Source organism: Schistocerca serialis, chromosome 7, assembly GCF_023864345.2.
Source record: "Schistocerca serialis cubense isolate TAMUIC-IGC-003099 chromosome 7, iqSchSeri2.2, whole genome shotgun sequence".
Classification (NCBI taxonomy): Eukaryota; Metazoa; Arthropoda; class Insecta; order Orthoptera; family Acrididae; genus Schistocerca; species Schistocerca serialis.
In genome coordinates, this window is record NC_064644.1 from 568425631 (window position 1) to 568451360 (window position 25730).

Below are 25730 nucleotides of genomic sequence, written 5' to 3' on the forward strand. Positions count from 1 at the left end.
GTACTTCATTCATTTGTATATTCTTTGATGGTCTCAGAGCTTTTCAAAATTTGTATATACGTTCTGCAAATAGACGGTCTCACCTCCCGAGACCCGTCTATTTTTAGTTTGGTTCTAGACAAAGTTATCAGATAATTTGATAAAAAGCTTGAAGATAAGCGTCAAGGACGTATCACAAGTGGGTAATTAGGTGTTTCCGCCGCCCATCCACATCATGTATCGTAGTAGCAGAACTATTCAGATTGGACAATCACGAGCGTAAATTCCCCGGTTGTACCACAATGACATGAGCAGATTCATACTCCCTATCTAAGGAATAAGCGCACGCGGAGGTCAATGGAGTCGAAGCAAAATGATTCTTGTCACGTTGTGCTAAAAGTAATATCCGAACAATACTTAGAGTATACTAACACCTCACTCGCGACAGAAACACTACATTTGGTGATAACATTTTCTTCGGTTTAGTGAATCTAGATTATATGATTAAAATTCATTGGTTTTATTTACACTGAAAAAACACATGAAAAAAATTGTAAATTTGAACTGACTTCTTGTAAGGATTTATTAATAGAATAAACAGTTTGAGCTGTTTATTTGTTCATTGTTTACCCAAATCTTCTTAGAATTACTAGTATGAATGTTACCGTTATGTACTGTTGGTTGCACTTGTTAACAAACATAGATTCACAAAAATTTCGTTCTTGTTTTAAGTAAATGTGAGACTTATTAAATTATACACTGCGATGTAGTACAACCCCTAATCGTAAAACAATTACAGTCATCTTGAAACATTTACCGAGGAGATGGTACAGTTTTGATACACGGTTACAATTATGACTGGAATCCAGCTTACCTATTATTTTCAGTTTTCTAACAATGTGAAGTATTTGAAATGTAATACGAAATGAAGGAAAGGAATAAAATGTACCTGACTCATGTGATTTTAGATAATAATTTCAGTAAGATGCAAATAAGATTGATCATTTCTCCAATGACAACATTATTACAAACTGTAAGTTTTTGATACCATTTTACTAGCAAGTACCGGTAAGCAAAATTAATTTCTCTTTTCTACTTGTCTCCTCAATACTGCCAACTGATGTTTAAACATGTGTCAGTATGAACACTAATAGCCGTTTCGTACACCAATACAGTTGACAATGAACAGCAGTTCTCAGTGTGTGTGTGATCCTGTGTTTTATCGGTGGATCAACTGCTTGTATTGACGATTGCATCCGAATGGACACCCAGAAAGAGTATTAACAGTTCCTATTGTGGTTTAAAATATGGATGTTATTTGTCAGATAATAATGTAACTGAAAATGGTTTGAAGTTACTGAAACCAATCATTTTTCAAGCAGTACTGCAATTATAACTCACCAGTACATAAAAAAGTTAATAGAAATTTGTATTTCATTTGAGAAAATAATATCACACTTACTCCAAATCCCATTGCCTGTATGGGTGAATATGTTCAGTGGTTGATGAAGAGTCCCTTTAAAAGCCCAGTATTGAAGATTGTTGTGTGTTCCCAGTATTACTCAATCTGTAGACTGAGGAAGCTGCGGAAAAAACCAAGGAGAAGATTGGAAATGGAATTAAAGTTGACGGAGCAGAAACAGAATTACAGTTTCAGTGGTAAACCTCAAAGTTTTTGAAAGAGAGGGGAAAGGGTTTGGAAGAGCACTCGAACGAAATTTATACTCTGTTGAAACTGTAATATGAACAACAAGGAAGTGAAGCAAGAGCAGTGGACATTATACGAATTAAATCAGACGATGCTGAGAGAATTAGACGACAACACTATGCTATGTGGGCAGTAAAATAACGGAATTTTACATTTCTCTACATCGACCATCATCAGACTGGCAGTAGCACGGGAAACATTGCTGAGAATGAAGAAATTGTTAGCACCTAACATCAGTCTGAGTGTTAGAAAGTCTTTTTCGGAAGGTATTTGCCTCGAATATAGCCTTGTATGGAAGTGAAATGTGGAAGACAAGCATTTCAGACAAGAAGAAAATAGGAACTTTTGAAATACGCTGCTGCAGAAGAAAGCGGGAGATTGGGTGCGTAGAACGATATCAAATGGGAAGGTAATGAGTCTAATAGGAGAAAAAAGGAATTTATGGTACAATCTGACTAAAATAAGGAACGGGTTGTGTTGAGTACATAGTTCCGCATAGTCAGCACATACACAACTTTCCCACTAGAGCGCGCCCCGCTAAGCACAACAGTGCAGGCGCCGTGCTCGTCCATCTCCGCACTACGAGATGGCGCTGCCTTAGAGACGGACCAAATTCTGCTTCCGCTGATCCGTGTATTGATATGTAAAGCAGCCAATGAGATTGCTACTAACGTAGAACCTTTTCTCCTCACGGATCACACTCGTGCAGTGATACATGAACGCGCGAGTTGTTATAACGAGTGTACAGACCTCCGATTAGCCAGTCTGCATTAGTCTGCATTTATCTGCACCTGTCTGTACCAGTCTACATTAGTCTGTACGAGTCTATAGTCAAGTTTCAGTCTGCGCCTAATACGATTACCATATTCCTGTACATAGCCATTAAGATAAATTAATAGACACTTTGTCAAGTATCAGAGATACGTAAGAATAAGATTAATGTACCAAGACCAAAGGAACTTCAGATTGTCAATTGCAAACAGCATCCAGAATCAAGTTACATAATGTCTATGCTTTTTATTATTTTAATAAATGTGTGTGAAAATTAATCAAGTTCTGTTTAAAGTTGGTCACCATCAATCTGCTACTCTAAGCCTGCAAGTGGCATTTCTATCGTCTGACCTACCGGCAGAAGATAAACACGCCACAATAAGACCACGAGACATATTGCTGACACTCGCCTACTTCGTAGTCAAATAATCTGATGGTGTGTGTACTGAAGGTCTTACAGTACGCACACCACAGGTTGATAGGACACATCCTGAATTATCAGGGAGTTATTATTTTGATAACGGAAGGAAGTTTTGGCAGGTAAGAATTATAGAGGGATGCCAAGATGGTACGCAGGTTCAAATGAATATAGGTTGCGGTAGTTCTGCTGAGGTTAAGAGGCTCTCAGAGGACAAAGTAGCGTCGAAAACTGCATCAAACCATTCTTCGGACTGAAAACCACAGCAGCATTCGTTATCAACTTCTCCATGTTGATGCAGATTGTGGTAGGGATCGGGCCGTGTGAGTGACAGAGTGGGGGACTGGGAATGAGTGGGAGAGAAGTTACCAACGATAACCAGCTCCCCACTCCTGAAAATGACCAACAATTTCTGGTTCGTTCTTTTCCCGCTGATTCACGGCAGACAGTAGCGGCCGGGTCTGAACCCGCAACATCACGTTGCGCTGAGTGCCTCACGGATGACGCAACACAGCTGAAACAGATATAGGCGCGCCGTGCGCCGTGCAGGGTCCAGTGGCCGCCGGAGTGGAACTGCGCGGTAGCGGTCGCCGTCCCGCCGAGACACCAGGAACAAACGAGCCCGAGGCGCTGCCGCGCACCGGCGGACACGCCCGATTCTCAGAGCTGCACGGCAAAGCGCTGGAGTTCTGCCGCCTTAGACGGGGATTCCTGGGATCGCGCTCCGAAACACTCGCAGGTACTCGTTTCCATTCTCTCTGGTCCCTAATGACTTCAACGCAGTAGGAGATTACTTCAGTGGCGCGTGCATCTTAGAGTCTGTGATAAGAGTTGTTGCTGTTGTCTCAGCGCCAGATAAGGGTTTTATCGTTAAGGAAGTTTCAGATATTTTAAAGCGGTACTCAATCTGTCTGTCTGAATTTGATTCTGCACCGCAAAAGCTTTAAATTTTCAGAGGCCGTATTTCAGCCCCTTTATGACTGCATTTTGTTGCAGAATGAGATTTAGTGTTGCTTCCAAGCACTGTGGATGAAACGTAAAGTTCTGAGGAAACTCCAGAATGCGGATTCTGCCGTATCCCATGCAGTTGTGGCATCTCGCACATCGGTCAGACCTTCGAGACCGTGGAAGACCAGTGCAAAGAGCACGAGCCTTACATACGCCATCAATAGCCGAACGGGCTTGCAGAACATGGCCTTGAAACCGGTCACCAGATGCAATTGACAATGCAGAGATCCCGTCGCCCGCTTTCAGTTACTTGGGTAGTGATACTGAGATAGCTGTTGATATTAAATTAGCCAGAGGTTTCTTCTTGAATTATACCTAGAACTCTGTTCTCTCGCTAGTAAAACAGCACAGGAACACATATGGCGATACTTGCTCATCCGTTGTTGAGTAACATTCTCACGAATTAACAAGTCACGTCCAAGCCCGAAAGCGGTGTCGTCTGTGAAATACAACATTTAACACTGAAAGGACGTCAATGACGGACACTAGCGCACAGTCCGAACAGAACAGACCGCTTGGACGGAGGGAGCAACTATTTATTCAACCGTCGAATATTCCAGAATGCTGGTACTTACACAACCATCGAAAATTCCACAATATACAAGCATTACACACATAAAATAATTCAACAACCTTCCAGAAATTATGCATAACAAATAACTCCTGCTGGATGTGTTTGAACTGGCTACCAGTAGCGCAGCAGGCAGCAAAACTGACCATCACGCCGCAAAGCACGCAACACAGCTGGCGACAGTATTTCAGTACCCGGGACGTGTCGCGTAGGACCTGGTCGTTTTTAGTTCGTAGTGACGCTAGTTCTTTCCCCAGTGTGATTTTTATTTTTCTCATACGCTGTCTTTCACTTCACCGTTACCGCAGCTCTGCACACTGACGGTTTAAGTTGCCGTGCAAAGTAATCGCCCGTTTCATTTGTGCCTTGAAAATAACGGAGTGATGACCAGTCGAAATATCGGCTGTTGCCGACCACTTTAACCTATTGCGTTCCCATAACTCATATAAACATAACGGATGAAAGCTATGACAAAATTCTTGCCTCGAGAACTACACCACTGGCCAATAAAATTGCTACACCACGAAGATGAAGTGTTACAGATGCGAAATTTAACCGACAGGAAGAAGATGCTGTGATATGCAAATGATCAGCTTTTCAGAGCATTCACACACTGTTGGCGCCGGTAGCGACACCTACAACGTGCTGACATGAGGAAAGTTTCAAACCGATATCTCATACACAAACAGCAGTTTACCGGCGTTGCCTGGTGAAACGTTGTTGTGATGCCTCGTGTAAGGAGGAGAAATGTGTACCATCAGGTCTCCGACTTTGATAAAGGTCGGATTGTAGCCTATCGCGATTCCGGTTTATCGTATCGCGACACTGCTGGTCGAGATCGAATGACTGTTAGCAGAATATGGAATCGGTGGGTTCAGGAGGGTAATACGGAACGCCGTGCTGGATCCCAACGGCCTCGTAACACTAGCAGTCGAGATGACAGGTATCTTATCCGCATAACTGTAACGGATCGTGCAGCCACGTCTCGATCCCTGAGTCAACAAATGGGGACGTTTGCAAGACAACAACCATCTGCACGAACAGTTCGACGACGTTTGCAGCAGCAATGACTATCAGCTCGGAGACCATGGCTGCGGTTACCCTTGACGCTTCTAACAACCCTACCACAACAAAGGTCAAAAATGAATTATGATCGTAGTGTTGCTCACGCTGCTAAACATTGCATTTTCGAGCAACAACAAAGTTATATTATGTGGCAGGTGTCATTAGAGCACAGTTAATAAAGTCATTTCTTGAAATAATGGACAAACTAGGCACTCATCTTTTCGTATTTCCCACGCTGGTCTCGTTGTGAACTCATGACTCAATCGTCGAAAATCTAAGTAGTGATGATTCCAAGCTCGGATGGAAAGAGGCCTAGGTGTTATTCTGCGATATTCAAAAGTTTTATAGATGTGTTTCATAAACCATTCTTGAAGATTAAACTTTTGTAAGTTAGGAGAACGGTGATGTAAAAAAGTAATCAGCACTCCAAATTTAAGTTACACTTCTTTTTTATTACTTTTGTTGCAATATCACGTAACTCGTTCCAAAACATCACTTCATAATATAAAACATATTTGAAAATATCTTCCTCACTGTTAAAGTTCACATTTCATAAACTGAATACAATTTCCGTCTTTTTAACATGACGACTAAAGCTTGACTCTCTCTAATAACCGCTTACGCGGCCAAAAATCAGAGTTACAAGTACGTCAGTGATCATAGTGACAAAAGAAAGAATACACATAAGAATATCATCGCAATATATACATATCGATGTATCGAAGTACCTCTACATTAATGAAATCAAATCAGAATGGTGTCACAGAAATATGTTAACTATTTTACAGAAACACAGTAGAATATTGCTGGTATCGAGAGGTTGAGGTGATGTGCCGTAATGGTTACGTAATTTAAGTACCATTACACGCTGCATCACAGACAGGAGCGCCTGCGATGGTAAACTCAACGACGAACCTGGGTGCATGAATGACTAGACGTCATTTTTTCGGACGAATCCAGGTTCTGTTTACAGCATCATGATGGTCGCATCCGTGTTTGGCGACATCGCGGTGAACGCACATTGGAAGCGTGTATTCGTCATCGCCATACTGGCATATCACCCGGCGTGATGGTATGGTGTGCCATTGGTTACTCGTCTAGGTCACTTCTTGTTCGAATTGATGGCACTTTGAATAGTGGACGTTACATTTCAGATGTTTTACGACCCGTGGCTCTAACCTTCATTCGATCCCTGCGAAACCCTACATTTCAGCAGGATAGTGCACGACCGCATGTTACAGGTCCTGTACGGGCCTTTCTGGATACAGAAAATGTTCGACTGCTGCCCTGGCCAGCAGATTCTCCAGATCTCTCACCAATTGAAAACGTCTAGTCAATGGTACCGAGCAACTGGCTCGTCACAATACGCCAGTCACTACTCTTGATGAACTGTGGTATCGTGTTGAAGCTGCATGGGCAGCTGTACCTGTACACGCCATCCAAGCTCTGTTTGACTCAATGCCCAGGCGTATCAAGGCCGTTATTACGGCCAGAGGTGGTTGTTCTGGGTGCTAATTTCTCAGGATCTATGCACCCAAATTGTGTGAAAATGTAATCACATTCAGTTTTAGTATAATATATTTGTCCAATGAATACCCGTTTATCATCTGCATTTCTTCTTGGCGTAGCAATTGTAATGGCCAGTAGTGTAGTTATTTTGTATTTCCTATCACATCTGTGTTTCCGTGAAGTTTGTTGGCACTTGATTGCGTTTAGTTTCAGTCCAGAGGAACTTGCCCTCTTCCGCTCTCTCCTGCCCCGCACCACCACTGTTCTTTAAGGAATCGAACTCCCCGTCATTTCATGCACTTCAATGTTTATGGCGTCATATTCTCTGAAATATGTGTCGTACAACGACAAAATTCTGAAGTTACATACAGCGGCATATGGGACTACTGCCTTCAGAATGTTTTACGAATAGGGTCAGTAGTGAAGAAGTTATGAATGAGAACGTCGCCCCTAATGATGTTTTACTGTATCAACAGCGAGAAGATAATAAGCGATAAACTTTTTTTTTCATTTCACTATTTTGTGAGGTATGTAGTGAAAGGGGACGGGAGATGAGTAAGAAAAGGTTTGACATTACGTGTAAATTCTGCTGGATATCGCTAAGTGCTCTCAAATACTGGATGAATATAATCTGGGTAATTTGCACTCGATGAGTTATGCTGCATCAAGACGATCGTATACAGTTCCTAACTTTGACACCTTATTGCGTTCAGCTTTCAACGTACAATTACCTGTCTTAATGGTTAGTGTTGTGTTGGCAGAAGAGCCAACACCGTTTTACTAGTGGGGGCCGAAATGAACGCGTTTTAGCTCACGCAGGCTGGCGTGAGGAGGGAAGGACTCTACTGACGTGAGGTCTGGAACATGACAAGGAATTAGAATTCAGAAAGCGGACGTAATTAGTTTGATACTTAACTTCAATCCATTAATGATGAACGTCGCTCTTGACGGTACATGATTCACAATATTATCTGTTCAGAATAGTAACTGAATATGGCGCCTTGCTAAGTCGTAGCAAATGACGTAGCTGAAGGCTGTCGTCTCGGCAAATGAGAGTGTATGTAGACAGTGAACCATCGCTAGCAAAGTCGGCTGTCCAACTGGGGCGAATGCTAGGGAGTCTCTCTAGACTAGACCTGCCGTGTGGCGGCGCTCGGTCTGCAATCACTGATAGTGGCGATACGCGGGTCTGACGTGTACTAACGGACCGCGGCCGATTTAAAGGCTACCGCCTAGCAAGCGTGGTGTCTGACGGTGACGCCACAGTTAGTTTATGACAGCACTTTGAATTTCGTCAGTAATTATGGAACAGACTGAAAATAAAATTATTGTCGCTCCTTCAAGCCTTTAGATAGGCAACCTGCGACTGGAACGAGGTAACCGGGTGACCTTTCATACCTTTGCTCGTATAAGGGACCATCAAACAATTTCGGTTCGATGGCTGCACTGGCTAAAATCGGTATGCCAATATGGTGAAACAGCCGCGAGCAAATGTGTGTGGGAGGGGGGGGGGGGGGGCACAGTCAGCCCACAGACACCTGCATTTGGTAAAACACCGCGTCCTGGGTGAAGAAGTCTATGACTGCCTGCTGCACGTCCTCGTCCGACGGGAACCGTCGACTGTGCACGGCCTTTTCTAAGCGACTGAAGTCGTGATAATGGCATGAGGAGACATGAGGACACTCAGCGTGTGCTCGTGTCTCCCACTCGTCCGTAACGTATGAGGCTGGCTTCCCACATCGACCGGCGTCTGGTGTCGAACCGCGGCCAGTACGGAACTTGACGCACGGTTCCACAACGGTGGTTACGACAGACACTCTCTTCACTCTCCGATGGATGTCTATCGGTGTTTGTCCTTCGCAGCCAAGAAAAGAATAACAGCACGCTGGTACTGTTTGGACGGAACTGGTAATACCATCGCCTTAGTTGAAGTTTCGCATTTACGGGACGCAAGTTGGAAGTACGCGAATGGCACATGCCTACATGACGGTGCTTGTGCTGAAGAACCACAGAAACTGGTAGACCTGCGTAATACCGTATAGGGCCCCCGCGAGCACGTAGAAGTGGTGCAATAGGACGTGGCGTGGACTGGACGAAAGTCTGTAGTAGTGCTGGAGGGAATTGACACCAGGAATCCTGTAGGACTGTCCACTAAACACTAAGAGCACGAGGGGGTGGAGATTTGTTCTGAACCCCACGTCCCAAGGCATCCCAGATATGCTCAATAATGTTCGTGTCTGGGGAGTTTAGTGGTCAGCGGAAGTGTTTAAACTCAGAAGAGTGCGCCTGGTGCCACTCTGTAGCAGTTCTGGATGTGTGGGCTGTCACGTTGTCCTGCTGGAATTGGCCAAGTCCGTCGGATGCACAATGGAAATGAATGCATGCAACTGATCAGACACGGTGCTTACGTACATATCACCTGTCACAGATGCGTTTAGGCGTATCACGGGTTCACATACCACTCCAACTACACACGCCCCTCACCACTATATTCGAAACCAGACACTTCCGACCAGGTAACATGTTTCCAATCATCGTCTGTCCAATGTCGGTGTTGACGGGCCCAGACGAGGCTAAGGCTTGGGTCGTGCAGTGCAGTCATCAAGAGTACAAGTCATCAAGCCCCAGTCGATGATGTTTCGTTGGATGGTTCGCACGGTGACTCTTGTTGATGGCCCAGCATTGAAATTTCAGCAGTTTGTGGAAGAGTTGTACTTCTGTCACGTTGAACGATTCTCTTCAGTCGCCGTTGGTACCGTTCTTGCAGCATCTTTCTCCAGCCGCAGAGATGTCGGAGATTTGATGTTTTACCGGATTCCTGATAATCACGGTACACTCGTGAAATGGTCGTACGGGAAAATCAACAGTTCATGACTACCTCGGAGTTCCTGTTTCCCATCGCTCGTGAACCGACTATAACACCACCTTCAGACTCACCTAAATCTTGATAACCTGCCATTGCAGCAGCAGTAGAAGATCTAACAACTGCGCCAGACACTTGTTATATTGTATAAGCGTTGCCGACCGCAGCGCCGTATTCTGCCTGTTTACATATCTCTGAATTTGAAAGCGCGTACCTGTACCAGTTTCGTTGGGGCTTCAGTGTATAAGAGCATCGGATTTCCATGTAGGCTGCAGCAACCTCGTCATACGAAAACGTTTCGATCGCCCCTGATAGGAATACTGATTAGATGACCGTTAGACACAAGTTAGGTAAGTGATATCTCTGCGTTTCGCTGACCATACGATACGGTTTGCGCTGTTCGTGCTCTAATCCGAAGGTCGAATGCAGAGTGTGCAGTTGTCCCTCTGTGGCGCGACAAGCGGCGGAGTGTGCGGTAGCAGCTGAGAGCAGGTCGGCGACGTCTGCTCCTCGGTGTCAGCCGCCACCACCTCAACAACCCGTCCGGCTATAAGCAGGCGGCCGGGCATAGCGACAGCCGTGCGAACAGCAACGGTGTCCACTGTTACACACTGGGAAAAGAGTAAGGCTGACAGCATGCAAAAAAATCGTGTGAATAATCGCTATCTGTACGGGCCGAGCTATCGTAAAGCCGCGTACAATATAGAAAGAATATTTTCTTGTGTAAGTGGATAACTAACCGATGAAAACTTAATGACTTATTTTCGATTTTAGATAAGGTATGTAATTAAGTGCCGACCGGAGTGGCCGTGCGGTTCTAGGCTCTACAGTCTGGAACTGCGAGACCGCTACGGTCGCAGGTTCGAATCCTGCCTCGGACATGGATATGTGTGATGTCCTCAGGTTAGTTAGGTTTAAATAGTTCTAAGTTCTAGGGGACTGATCACCTCAGCAGTTAAGTCCCATAGTGCTCAGAGCCATTTGAACCATTTGTAATTAAGTTCACAACTAGAAAATTAACATCTCTAAAACAAAGATGGACACGGTGACAGGTGCTATCGAATTGCTACAGACATTAGCAATTAGCCATTACACAGGACACACTGATAATTACCTTGTCATTAATTCGTAAGTAATTAAAAATAGACACAAAGGTATGTGTCCCTGCGAGGCAAAAATAATACATAGTAATAAGAGAATTTTGCGTTTATGGATTCGTACGTATTTTATGTAATTACAGACTCCAAAAACTTAATGACGCTATTATGCTCAGATAAAATGCTTTGACGGATACTATGTCCTTCACTGGCGTACCAGCATGTCTATTTTGGGACACCCAGAGCCAAGATAGCTTGTATTTCTCCAATATTGTAAAACAATTACAGAACGAATTTTCCATTCCGCAGCGAGATATTCGCTGTTTTGAAACTCCGGCGGATTAAAACTGTGCGCTTGGAAAGACAATTGCGTAGAGGTGCAGCAACGAGCGATAAATCATGAGATATATGGGGGGAGCAGCGCACGGGTAATGGACACGCGGAGGCAGACAAGGGAAAGCGCTGACGAGAGCCTAACTAAGAGGAACGCCAATCAATCTTGGTGGCATCAAAGCCATACGTGCTATTTCGACATAGCGTGTGCCTGTTCGTGGAGAGTAAAGACTCAAACATTTTTCACAGTGTATGACTCTTGTTCTTATTAAATTTGGGACACGGTCGGATGTCAAGGTAACTTCGTACACATACACTCCAGCAGCGGTTGTGTAAATGAATAGAGGTGCAGGTTTCCGTTGAAACGCCCCCTTTGGAAAATTAAGAATAACAGTGCTGAAAAAACTCTGTGTTATTTGATTTTCAAACAGCTGAGCAAAACTCAACGCACTCAAACAGTTTCCTTTTTACTTATTCTGATCGTCACTAAACTGACACACAATATTTTTAGCGCAACGCAATCTGACTTTCAATAATCCCTACAAAAGAATGGCCCTGACCAACAATAACCTATACCTTTCATGAATTACTTAACTCACAAAAATTTTCGTTACTCGAACTATTGCAATACAGCGAGCGCCAATACTGCCAGCTAAATAAAAGATTCTAACTACTGAAGCCACTAACTACTGATAGTCATAGTTAGCAAATGAAAGATTTTGATAGAGAACAGTGTATTTACCTTAATAGCGTTCAAAAGTCATAATATATGTATACAATTTTGTGACATCCAATTAAACAAATTTCCTTTTTCTGACGGACACACGTCCAGATCGTCCACTCAAAACTCTGGCATCTATCTCCCCACATCCACCACTGCTGGCGGCTCACCTCCAACAGCGCAACGCTACGCGCTGTTCACATCCAACTGCCCAACACTACACAAGCAAATATTCCAACAATGAGTCCAACCAGCCACAGACTGCACACAGCGCAATCAGCTATTTTCATACAGAGCACTAAGTGGCGTTACCAACATAAAAACCTAAACAGCCTACTTACACCGTCAGAAGTAGGACGGGCACGAGAGTGCATTTGAAGTGTCACCGCCAGACACCACACTTGCTAGGTGGTAGCTTTTAAATCGGCCGCGGTCCGGTAGTATAAGTCGGACCCGCGTGTCGCCACTGTCAGTGATCGCAGACCGAGCGCCACCACACGGCAGGTCTAGAGAGACGTACTAGCACTCGCCCCAGTTGTACAGCCGACTTTGCTAGCGACGCCACACTGACAAATACGCTCTCATTTGCCGAGACGATAGTTAGCATAGCCTTCAGCTAAGTCAATTGCTACGACCTAGCAAGGCGCCATCACCAAGTTATATTGAGATGATAATACTGTATCAACAAGACCAATGTTCACCAATTGTGGATTAAAGTTAAGTACTTTTCTTTATAGCATTCATTACGTATCCTGTTTCAGACCTCACGCCAGCCTGCGTGAGTTTAAGCGCGTGCCTTTCGGCTTCCTCTCATTGTGTCTAGGCTGTCTTGCCTAGACACAACAGCATTAGTATTGTTCGTGTTTTGTGTTGGCACCAACAAGATGAGGTAGGTACACTGAGGTGACGAAAGTCATCGCATGGCGATCCACACATATACACAAGGCCACAATACAGTGTACGCAAGGTATAAAAGAGCAGCGCATTGTCGAAGCTGTCATTTGTACTCAGGTGATTCGTGTGAAAAGGTTTCCGACGTAATCATGGCCGCACGACGGGAATTAACAAACTCCTGGAGCTAGACGCACGCCACATTCCATTTCGGAACTCGTTAGGGTATTTAGTATTCAGAGATACTCAGTGTCTACAGTGAGACGTGAGTACCACATTTCAAGCGTCGCCTCTCCCCACGGACAACGCAGTGATTGTCGGCCTTCACTTAAGGACCGACAATAGGGGAGTTTGTGTAGAGTTGTCGGTGCTAACAGACAAGCAACACTGCGTGAAATAGCCGCACAAATCGACGTGGGACGGGCGATGGACGTATCCGTGAGGACACAGAAATAAGTTTACGTTTGTGTAATTTTTATTACAGCTTGAATAATTGCACGTAACAAACGTCTGCTCCCCTCTTGAGCACAAGCAAGCGATAGCAGTCGACCACGATGACCACGCATTGTTCGTCCGACCTCTTATGTTGCTACTCTTGCACAGATAACTGATCATAGGCTGCAGTATTTCACCTGAGAGCAAGAACCGTAAGCCACGTGTATAGCACGACGTCAGAGACAATCATTCATCGCTCACGAGTACAGCATTGCAACATATTGAGAGGACTTAATTCTGCCATGCATGTTGACAAAAGTGATACGCCCCTATATAAATCTCCCTGCTATGCATAAAGCCATTGTTGTCGCTTGTCTCATTGAAGTTTTGTTGACCTTTGTTTTTCTGATGCTCTCGCGCTCAATAAAGAAACACACCACGAATTGCGCTGCTATTCATTGAATCTTATATATTAGAAGCGTTTATTTAACTTGTAAATGTTTCATTCTGACTCGTGAACCTCAGGAATTGGTTGAACGAAGTGTGTGTAAGCGGCAGCTTCCTTGGGTAAATTATATTTCCTTAGGACTCTCGCTACGGTCGTAGGTTCGAATCCTGCCTCGGGCATGGATGTGTGTGATGTCCTTAGGTTAGTTACGTTTAAGTAGTTTTACGTTCTAGGGGACTGATAACCTCAGACGTTAAGTTCCATAGTGCTCAGAGCCATTTGAACCTTAGGACTCTATCAATTACTTCGTCTCTGTTATCTCCCTTCTTTGCGAGTACATGTATGTAGTAGTTCAACTGTAAATCTTACTGGACATATACCCGTAGCTGTTTGATGACTGTAATTGGTTTCAGTGATGAACCTCCGATCGCGTTGTGAAACTGTTTGTAGTGTTTTCGTCTATCTATGTTGAGGATTAGATGCCACTCTTTTAATCAAACGCTTATCATCTGCTAATTATCCTTATATCAAATTTTATTAATCGGTTTGAATTCGTTGTACACGAGAATGTCACTTCCTACGAATCAAAATACTATGGAAGTCCCTCTTCATTAATAACAGTTGTTCCACGATGATTATCCAAAATGTAACGTCAATTTGTAATGAGGGATGCAATTTCTTATTAGTCAGTCTAACTGTATCGGTAGATTTTCTTTTTCTCCTGCGGGCCTGTGATTTGAGAGCGGTATCATCCAACGGCTAATGTGCACTTCAGTGTATCCGATATTCCGTTTGCGTTTCGTTACCAGTGATAGTAGCCAATCAGATGATAGTATACGGCTGCCAATGAGAATCGTTCATAAAATTTACAATGTTGGAAGTCACAAAGATTTGGCTATTTTCTTTTATCGAATATATCACGATTTCCAAAGTTGTGGTTAGGCTGGGACCTAATATCACAGTTTAAATTACTGCTAGTGGAACGAACAGCAAAGAACTTTGTAATCTTGTCCGTCTCATATATTTCACTGTCTTTCCGGAATGTGTTGCGATTTCCGAGAACGTGGTTAGCGCGGGACCACAGAGCACAGCACATCAACGATGTTTACAATCATTTTTGTCACAAACATTTCGCTGTTTTTCCGTAATATATCGTGAGTTAATTGTTCCATAAGCCCTCATAAATATGAATCATCTATCTTTAATTATTTTTTGTTGTTGTCTTCCATATAAATTCTGGTCTGATGAAGTTTCCCACAATTGTCCATCCCGTCCAAGCTTCATCATGTCTGTGTAACTTCTGCAAATTACATTCATTTGAATCTGCTTACTGTAGTCAAGCCTTAATCTCCCTCAAAAATTGTTATCCCCCTACTTTGCCTCACTACCAGATTGATTATTCTTTGAATCCACAGCATGTTTCCTATCAATCCCTTCTTTGAGTCAGTTTATGCAATAAATTTCTTTTCTCTTAGTACTCTACCATAATTTGACCTCTGAATGTCCTTTCCTCCCTACTCCCTCCCTTTTCAACCCCCCTCCCCCACCGCAGCAGAGCGCCACCCAATGCTGCCCTTTGTAGTCCTACCCTGTCCACACGATGCCCTTGCACACTGCCACATGCAGCACTGCCTATTCTCCCACCCCTACCCTTCTATCCATCCCCCTTCCAGTCTCATGGTCTTCCTTACTCCCATCAACACTGCTGCTCACATCAGGTGCAGTTGTAGTCATGCTTTGCGGGTGGTGCAAGTGGCCATGTACGCATGAGTAGCTGTTGCGTGAATGTGTAACCGTTTTCTACTTCTAAAAGATGAAATATTTACCATATTCTATTTCACTAGGGTGAGACCTAATACCTTAAACTGCTGTGGGTAAAACAAAATCCTGCTAACTTCACTGACGAACCATACGAAATTAAGAACTAGCAATGTTATTGGCTGTCCCTCATCCCACTCGTGGTTTGTAATGTTTACTTCCCATCATTCATCACCCGAACCATTACCAACATGCTACGGAAAAGCCGCTGACCCGTAAGTTCACTTTCACGCATTCAGCATGGAATGGAGAATTAACCAGACTTTGGTATGCTATCGGAAGTCTTACAACATTTGCAGGAAACATGGGAATGGCGAGGGCGTGGCTTCTCTTGGTGCTGGCCGCGCATTGCTCCCGGTCGGCGGACATCTTGTTCGTGGCGCCCACGTGGGCTGTGAGCCACGCGCTGCCCCTGCACAAGGTGGTGACCGCGCTGCTCGACAGGGGGCACCACGTCACCTACGTCACGCCGCACCCCCTGCAGGTAAGCTGGCTCTGTGGGTCTGACGATGCTACGCACTACGCACTCCAAAGGCACCTTCTGTCTAACTAACAGTGTGTAGATTTCCCAATAGCAAGTGTTACATTGTTAGAGCTCCTGATACTCGTACACCCGAGACAATAATTACGAGGGTTGCAACGTAAATAGTGCCAACTATTTATTCACAACCGATGCAAAAGAGTTACGTGTTTGCACCTGTTACTGTCCTTCAAAGTAGTCACCAGCGTTGTGTAGAACCCGTTGCCAGCGATGTGGAAGTCGTAGTATGCCGTTAGCAGAGCCTTTTGTTTCGATAGTGCGAAAGGAGCGATGTAAATTTATGGTCGTTCTCGTATACGAGTGTGATGCTGTTATCCTAACGCATTACGTTGTTCCACGGCAGACCTTCAATGCACAGAATTACTGTTCGTTTTTGGAGCATCACCTGCGACCGGATTTGCGAAAGAAGCGTCAGCACTTTCTGTGCAACCCACCCATCATTTTGCACGACAATGCGCGGGCGCATACAGCGCAAGCTATGGCTGCTCTATTCGGTCGATGGGACTGCGAAGTACTGTACCATCCACCATAATCCCCGGACTTAAGTCCTTGTGACTTTGATTTGATTCCGAAGATGAAGGAACCATTTCGTGGCATTCACTTCAGAACTGTTTCCAGAGATTCGACAGGCGGTAGACCGCTCCATTCACACCATCAACAGAAGAGGCTCTGCTAACGGTATACTACGCCTTCCACATCGCTGGCAACGGGTTCTACACAACGCTAGTGACTACTTTCAAGGACAGTAACAGGGGCAATCATGTAAATCTTTTGTGTCGGTTGTGAATAAATAGTTGCCACTATTTTAGATCCAACCCTCGTATTTACTTTCTTCCTCTATCATAGAGAATAGTCATTGTAGCGTTTTAAGCGGGTTTACACGAAACAGTCTGTCAGATTCGGATAGAGATTTTGACCAGAGCAGTTTATCGAATCTAGCAGATTGTTTTTGAGTTACAGTACAATGGTCTTTGCGTTGCAGGCAGTACAATTATGGCAGTAAACTAAAGTTCAGATTTCCGACTTTGGCCAAGATGAGAGAGGACAGCATTACCTAAAATATTTTCTTAAGCTCTTACATGAATGTTCTGCAAAGTTTTACTTGTGCTATTCAGCTTTAGCTGCTTCGGCTATACAATCAACACTTTGGTGTTGAAAATTCTGATATTGTGAGAATTTATTTATTTATTTAGTCGTTAGTACTGACTTCTGACTAGCTGCCAACGAGATTTATTATGCGTCTTACAAGTCGGAGTATTATTATTTTCAGTCTATTTTGCATTTACATTAGGCTTAACAAGGTGAGGATTCCATTCAGCAATATTATGGAAAACAATTTGTGGTAAGTTCCTATGGGACCAAACTGCTGAGGCCATCGGTCCGTCTTACACACTACTTAATCCAACTTTAACTAAGGACAACACACACACACACACACACACACACACACACACACACACACATGCTGACGGAGGACTCAATCCTCCGACAGGGGGAGCCGTGCGAACCGTGGTAAAGCGCCTGAGACCACGCGGCTACACCGCGCTGCCAGCAATGTTCTGTTGATGTGCTAATATACTATAGCTGCGTGTATTGTGCTAATACGTTAATATGCAAGTACATTAAATATAATATAAAATATTAAGGCGGAATTACGATGTAAGCTATAGTACATGTTCGTACAGAGTGTCCAGAAAAGGGCTCCCTGATTTCAAAATTAATTATCTCGAAAACAAAGATCGATAGAGGAATGCAGTACACGGTATGTTTATTGTGAAAGCTGTAAGAAGTTTATACAGCAGTTTGAAATAATAGTTACAAAAGCTGCTAAAAGATGGCACTGTACGCTGTACAGCTCATATCAGCATACATAAGTGAAATAATCGTATGAAAACAATCTTTGCAAACAATCACATCACAATGTTTTCAAAATGTTCACCATTGGCACTGCAGAGGTGGCGCAAACGAAGAATGAAATTCGCCATCACATTTCGTAGTGTCTCAACCGAAATGGATTCACATGCCACAGAGATCGCCGATTCAAGCTCGTCCAGCGTGGCGGGATGCTTCGGGTAGACCATGTCTTTCACTGTGCCCCACAAAAAAAAGTCACAGGGAGTCAAATCCGGCGAATATGGAGGCCATTCCATGCCTGCACCTGTAAATTTGCGATATTCCAAAGCAATGACTCGATTCCCGAAGTATTCCTCAAGAAAGCGAAACACTTGTTCGGTCTGATGTGGTCGGGCTCCATCTTGCATAAACCAGTCAGTACCTGGTCGAACCTCTAACGCTTGCTGTGTGGCGACAAATTGTTCCAAAATTGCAACGTAATGTGCACCAGTGACTGTTTCTCGAATGAAAAAAGGGCCAATAATGCCTCTGCTGCATACTGCAGCCCACACAGTAACTTTAGGAGAATACAGAGGTTTCGCTTCACACCAATATGGCTTTTCGGAACCCCAAAATCGCCAGTTCTGCTTATTCACGTATCCATTCAGGTGGAAGTGTGCTTCATCTGTAAACCAGTTGCAGCCAACATCAAATCCTTCACTATCAATCATTGTGAGCATCTGATTAGCAAACGCAACCGTTTGTTGCACAGCTCGTACGGGTATGGCCTGGTGCGTTTGAATTTTGAATGGAAAAATGTGTAGGCTCTTTCTCAGTATTTTCTGCGTGCTGGAACGCTTCAAACCAGTCTCAGATGCAATTCTAAGGACGGATGACATTGGATTTCGCTGAATGATTCCAGAAACTGTGGTGATATTTTCAGGCGTAACTGCTGTTTGCTTGCGGCCAACATGCCCCACTAGATCATCAGTTATGCTGCCTGTTCGTTGAAATTTTGCGAAGAGCGTACGAAGGTTTTCGCATCGGGTCCTTTTGGAACATTAAATCTTGCTTGAAAACTTCGCCTTGTTGCCGTAGGACTCTCTTCTAACCTGTGGTACTCTAGCACCACAAAAACGCGTTGTTCAATGTAGTACATGGTTTTAATCTCTTCCTTCGGTACGCTAACCTCCTTTCACGTTTCAATAGTGGAACTGATCGCTCTGGGCTTCGGATCACTATTTATACTAGGCATTACGTATGGCGATTACAACGCCATCTGTTAGCAGCTTTTGTAACTATTATTTCAAACTGCTGTATAATCTTCTTACAGTTTTCACAATAAACATACCGTTTACTGCATTCCTCTATCGATCTTTGTTTTCGAGATATTTAATTTTGAAATCAGGGAGTCCTTTCTGGACACCGTGTATATTCCAAAAAAGCCTATGCTCTGTTAGTTACATGTACTTATTGTGTGGTACTGTAGAGCTGAAACCGAGTATTAATGTACTAGGGGCGATAAAAAGTTTCCGTGTGAGGGCGTTTCTGCGGCGTGTACGCAACGTACGCGAATCCGGCGCGCATGCATAAGAACCGTCATGTAGTCACGGGATTAATGTGCCACTCGTGTCTTTCCGAAGTGCGCGCGGTAAATACGGAAATGTGAACAATGGCGACGTTATTACCAAATGCGTCCAAACAGAACCAGTGTACTGTTATTACCAGGTGTAGGTCCGCCCCTGGTAGCTGAGTGGTCAGGACGACGGAGTGTCATACCTAACGGCCCGGGTTCCACTCCCCAGCTGTGTCGGAGATTTTCTCCGCTCAGGGACTGGGTGTTGTGTTGTCCTCATCATAAACCTTTCATCCCCATCGACACGCAAGTCGCCGAAGTGGCGTCAAATCGAAAGACTTGCACCAGGCTAACGGTGTACCTGATGGGGGCCCCAGCCACACGGCGTTAGGTATGAGGCGACTATGGGCTTCTTGGAAAAAGGGTCCCGGCTGAGTCACGCACTTTGATTCTTAGTCTGATCACGAGGTGTGGCCATTAATTGCACGCGTTGATCACGTAGGCTGACGTGAGGATCAATGAACTACACTTGACGGGATGTATCTGGAACATCTTAGGTGATTACAAGTAATGGTTCAAATGGCTCTGAGCACTATGGGACTCAACATCTTAGGTCATAAGTCCCCTAGAACTTAGAACTACGTAAACCTAAGTAACCTAAGGACATCACACACACCCATGCCCGAGGCAGGATTCGAACCTGCGACTGTAGCAGTCCCGCGGTTCCGGACTGCACCGCCAGAACCGCTAGACCACCGCGGCCGGCATTACAATTAAATACCTAGCTTTAATTCATCATCAGCGGTGAACGTCTATCTTGACTTTGTACAATAATATTTACAGGTGCAGTTATAGGCTGAACTGCGAATACTTCTTTACAATTCTGATTGCCTCACACATATAGATCAATTGTCAATGCATAAACTGAATGTGGCGCCTGGCTAGGTCGTAGCTACTGACTTAGCTGAAGGCTATGCTAACTAGCGTCTCTGCAAACGAGATCTCTGAAACTATAACAAGTGAACCATTCCTATTAAAGTCGGCTGCAGAACTGGCCAGTGCGCTAGCTTTTAAGACCAGTCGAGTGGCGGCACTTGGTCTGCTAGCGTCGACAGTGGCGACTCGCGGGTCCGATGTGTACTGACGGACCGCGGCCGATTTGAAACCTAAAACCTAGCAAGTGTGGTGCCTTGCGGTAAAACCACATTCCTCCCCCGCAAATCGGCGAACGGCGTGGAGTACGGCTTACGACCGTCTGGGGGAGGACCCCATGCTGATGTATGCGAAGAGGTTGGGAGCCGAACTTCAGGCGAGGCTGTGACCCTCATTCGGATCGCGGGGAGAAACGCCTTTAAACCTCCCCCAGGGTACAGGAATCGTTAGCGCTAGGATTTCACCCGGAACAAGTCCCGCCCACTCACCCCCGGTTTACCCGGTCTTTGTTCGGCGCCTGGGCATCGTTTCAGTTGACCCACGTGGCTTACCGCGTTCGGCTGCACTTGGAGTGAATGTTACATTAATATCTTGCCAGGTCTTAAATTTTGCCGGTTGGTTAAAAGACACGTTACAAAAAACGTGCACGATTGGCGTCAGCTGTGCCAGGTACTTCCACAGCAAACATAAGAGAAAACAGTTTAGCACTGAATTCTTTAAATACGAGAGCTCAGTATTCAGATGAATAGCCTATGAAAAAACATTCTTCTGTGTGAGAAAAAGCACCCAAAGCTGCGACAGGATAATCCTACCCTCAAAGAATAACTTGGTTGGAGAAAGAGGAACCTCAGTATAATTGACACTTAAGTTTCAGAACTCAGACAGTATTTGTGAAACAAGCACCAACGTTCACTATACTTCCAGATGGCATCAAAATTACTTTGTTCTTGCTAAATCGATCCAAGCTGATTTCGCTTGCTATTCACTGAATAGTTTTGCTGAAAAGCTTTAGGGGAGGGGGAGGGGGGGGGGGAAGAAGAACTAGCACAGCATGAGGGACGTTTTACAGCCGTGAAACACTGCAGCATTTATTTCCTCCATAACTGCTCTGTGACAAACATAAACATCATCATTATTATTTTTAAAAAATGGTTTGAATGACATTTACGAAATTAATAAATCTTGTGGTTAAAAACAGACAGGACAAACAATAACGACAGGTTATTTCCCTAAGACGTTTGCAACAGCATGTAGGACACTGATCACATAGAAACAGCCAAAGTTCTTTATAACCTCGTTTATAATGAGCAGGTATGGCATTGGAATAATTTACAAGTTAAAATTCACCCAGTACCCGTGCAAATACTAACGAAATATGGCATATAAGTAAATATCTTACTGCTTTCATTAGGCATTTCTACTTTATGGCAGTCTTATATTCTTTAATTTTCGAGAGCTACTATGAGGGTCTACATAAACAAAACGACTTTCACTTATTTCTATATAACGTTGATTTTAGACATCAGAGTTAGTCGACTGCATCCCTGGCTTTACTACAGCCATGACAGATTCATAATTATTGTTTTTCCGCTGTATGTTTGCTCTGCTGTTTCCCTCAAATAAACGTATTATAATAAGTGAATAATTTAATGAAAATTTGTTAATGAAAATTTTAAATTTCTTATCATTACCGAATCTCATCACAGTGTAACATGTGTTGGACTGTGACGATAACAACTTTGATGTAGCTTCCAGTTTGTGGAACTGGCGGCTGTTTAGGGGAGGGCCTTACACTATGGATAGGCGTGGAGGGGGGTGAATGGGCGGGACTTGTTCCGGGTGAAATCCTAGCGCTAAGGGCACGTCCAGGGTACAAGCCAACATGAGGTGTCGGCGCCTTTATAGCTATGGGTGGGGCCGAAGGATCGACCTCTACTGGGTCGGGGCACCCGACGGGAGAAGACGACATCATTTCTGGAGTGTGCATGAGTTCCACTCCGGAGGACAAGTGTTCCCGTGGTCCGATCTTCTTCGCTTGACCCAGAGGGGCGCCAGGCTACCGCAGCGACGCCTCCACTGCGGGCGCCTCCGATGCGATACCATGCGTCTGCGCTGGCGTGTCGTCGTGTGTCAAAATGGTAGGAATCGTCGGTAGCACCGGGGGATGAGGCGAGACAGTAGATGGTTCCCAGGGGCGCTGACCGAACGGCACCGTAGCTGAAAGCAGAGGGCGAGAGGCAGATTCCTTGCGACTACAGAGGCGCAAATGATTGAGATACCTGCGCACCTCACCAGAGGCACCCAAAACCATATACATAGCGCGGCCGAGGCAGCGAAGAATGTGCCCTTGAAGCCAACGCTTAGACCCACGATATTGGCGATAATAAACAACGTCGCCAGGAGCAAAAGTAGGAGTACGCCGTGGCAAAGTAACACGATGCGGTGGATGCAACAACGTCATCAAAGTCCGATGAGGACGGCCATGGAGCAATTCAGCCGACGAACGGACATCTCGGGGCAAAGAACGATATGAGGATAAGAAGAGCAACAATGCGTCCTGCCGAGAATGTGAGTCTCGCAACTTTAACATCTGTGATTTGAAATTCCTGACCAACCTTTCAGCTTGACCGTTGGACTGTGGTGAAAACGGCGCTGACGTCAGATGTGGAATACCGTTGGTTTTGCAAAATGATTGAAACTTTACGGACATCAATTGTGGCCCATTGTCGGAGACAATCGTCTGTGGAAGATCTTCAATACAAAAAGTAGCAGATAATGATTGGATGGTGGCCGATGATTTCGTGGAAGACATCCGGACAACAAAAGGAAAATTACTGTATAAATCAATCACGACCAAGCATCGAGCATTCCAGAATGGACCAGCAAAATCAATGTGTAGGCGCTGCCAAGGGGATGCGGCTTTCGGCCATGAAACGAATTTCTGCGGTGGTGCTCATTGTTGTTCTGCACAAACCGCGCAAGAAGAGCAAATCTTTGTAATAGCATCATCGATTCTGAACCAAATACAGTGTCGGCGAGCAAATTGTTTCGTCCGCAATACACCCCAGTGTCCTTGATGCAGAAGATTTAAAACAGATGACTGTAAAGAACGAGACACTGCTACCCTGGACTGATCATTATCAGTACGCAACAACAACACACCACGCCGAACAAAAGGTCTCTGTTTGTGAGCAAAAATTCGGCGAACCAAATCCGTGACTTTGACAACGGCCATTGAGTTGTCGCAGAACAATAGCAAGGACAGGGTCGGCAGCCGTGGCTGTGGCTACACGACGAAAATCTATCGGAAAAGATTCGACCAGCGTCGATGAACATAAAAGCAAGTTCGGAAGAATCGAATGCTTTATCGTCAGCAACAGGTAAACGGGACAACGCATCGGCGTATCCGTGCTTAGCTGTGGACCGATACAAAATATCTTAGCGGTACTGCGAGAGGAAAATAGACCACCTGATAAGTTTCTGCACCGTATGTGGAGGTACAGGCTTGTTCGGATGAAATAGCGATGTCAGTGGTTGGTGGTCGGTGATGATTGTAAAGTGACGACCATACAAGAAGTCATGAAACTTCGTCACATCAAATATGAGAGCTAACGCTTCTTTCTCGATCTGCGAATAATTTCTTTGCGCAGAGGAGAGCAATTCTGACGCAAAGGCAATAGGTCTATCGCGCAAACCATCTTTATGCGCAAGCACAGCACCGACCCCGAAATCAGATGCATCCACCATTAACAAAAGAGGTTTCTTGGGATCGAATAGTCTGCAGCTGCTTCACGTTCGTCGGCGATGTAAGTCTCGTATGGCACGGACGTGAGTGGGACTGGTATGTATGCCTTGGGCATTAAGTACATGTCCCAGGTATGGCAAGTCACTGGCAAAGAATACACATTTGCCCTTCCGTAAGCGAAGACCGTTCTGTCGCAAAACCAGAAATAAGGTCCGTAGATTAGCTAAATGTTCTTCCTCCGTCCTTGCGGGGACCACTATATCGTCAAGATAATTGACGGCTGTAGGGACCGACGTGCAAACAGTCTGAAGGATTGTTGGAACAATGCAGGGGCCAACGCGCACCCGAATGGCAGACGTTGAAACTTATATACCATAAACCCAGATGCGTGTTAACTACCAATACGCGTTGGGATTCTTCGTCCACCGGAATTTGCAAGTACGCATCGACCAACTTCGAAAAATATGTGCACGGACATAGTTTATCCAAAAGATCTTCAGGACGTGGCAAAGGAAATGCCGCAATTACTAGCTGCGGATTCCCAGTTGCCTTGAACTCCACACAAAGCCTCAATTTTCCTGAAGGTTTCGGCAAATTGATTGAGGGCGATGCCCAGAGGGAAGCCTGAATATGTTCAATGACACCTTGGGCTTCCAAAGCGTGTAATGTTTTAGCGACCTCATCACGCAAAGCGTGGGGAACCGTGCGTGCTCTGAAAAATTTCGGTTGCGCGTTTGCTAAAAGTTCCAAATGTGCTTGATAATTCTTGGCGCCACCCAGGTCCGGCGCAAAAATGTCGGCAAATTCAGCACAGGGACATGGAACACTGTCCGAAGGCACAGTCCGGTTCACTAATAGGACATTATCGGAAATGGAAAAGTTAAACTAATGAAAAGAATCCAAACCAAACAAATTCACTGAAGAAGTAGAACGAAGTACGTAAAAAGACACAAGTTTTGTTTGTCCTCTGTACGTGGCAAGAAGGCTGCACTGACCTAATACAGGGAGCTTCTGTCCTGAATAGCTAGTCAACGTATTGTTTGCGTCACGAAAAGGGGGTTTGCCCAATAGTTTGTGTCTTGATTTATGAAAGAAACGGCAGCTCCCGTATCGAGCTGCAATCGAATGACGCTGCCGTAAATGTCCAAGTCCACTAAACGTTTATGGTCTTTCCTACGACACGTGTAACATTGACAGACACAGGCACGAAATCACAAGCAGTGGGGCGGGACTTCCGTCTATGGCTACGCGCACTACTGGTAGAACGAACACAGTCACTATACGGTAGAGTGTCACTAGTCGGTGTGGGATGCACACCATGAATTTCCATCGGAGAATGCTCTCGAGCCACAGCAGTCTTAGTTCGATTCCCATTCCGGCGAGAAGCAAAGTGCCTGGAACGATTTTGAGTTTCCGATTTGAGCTTTCTTTGACAAACAGATTGAACATGTCCATTTTTGTAGCAAA

At 44.7% G+C, this 25730-nt stretch overlaps 1 protein-coding gene across 1 annotated transcript in view; it reads left to right on the plus strand.

Annotated features, from left to right (window-relative positions):
• Window positions 1–25730, plus strand: part of LOC126413254 (UDP-glucosyltransferase 2-like) — a 124359-nt gene that overhangs the window by 51607 nt on the left and 47022 nt on the right. The window contains exons 3-4 of the mRNA XM_050083155.1: window positions 3426–3615; window positions 15935–16119. Coding sequence (XP_049939112.1) covers window positions 3426–3615; window positions 15935–16119 — 375 coding nt within the window. The remainder of the gene's footprint in view (window positions 1–3425; window positions 3616–15934; window positions 16120–25730) is intronic.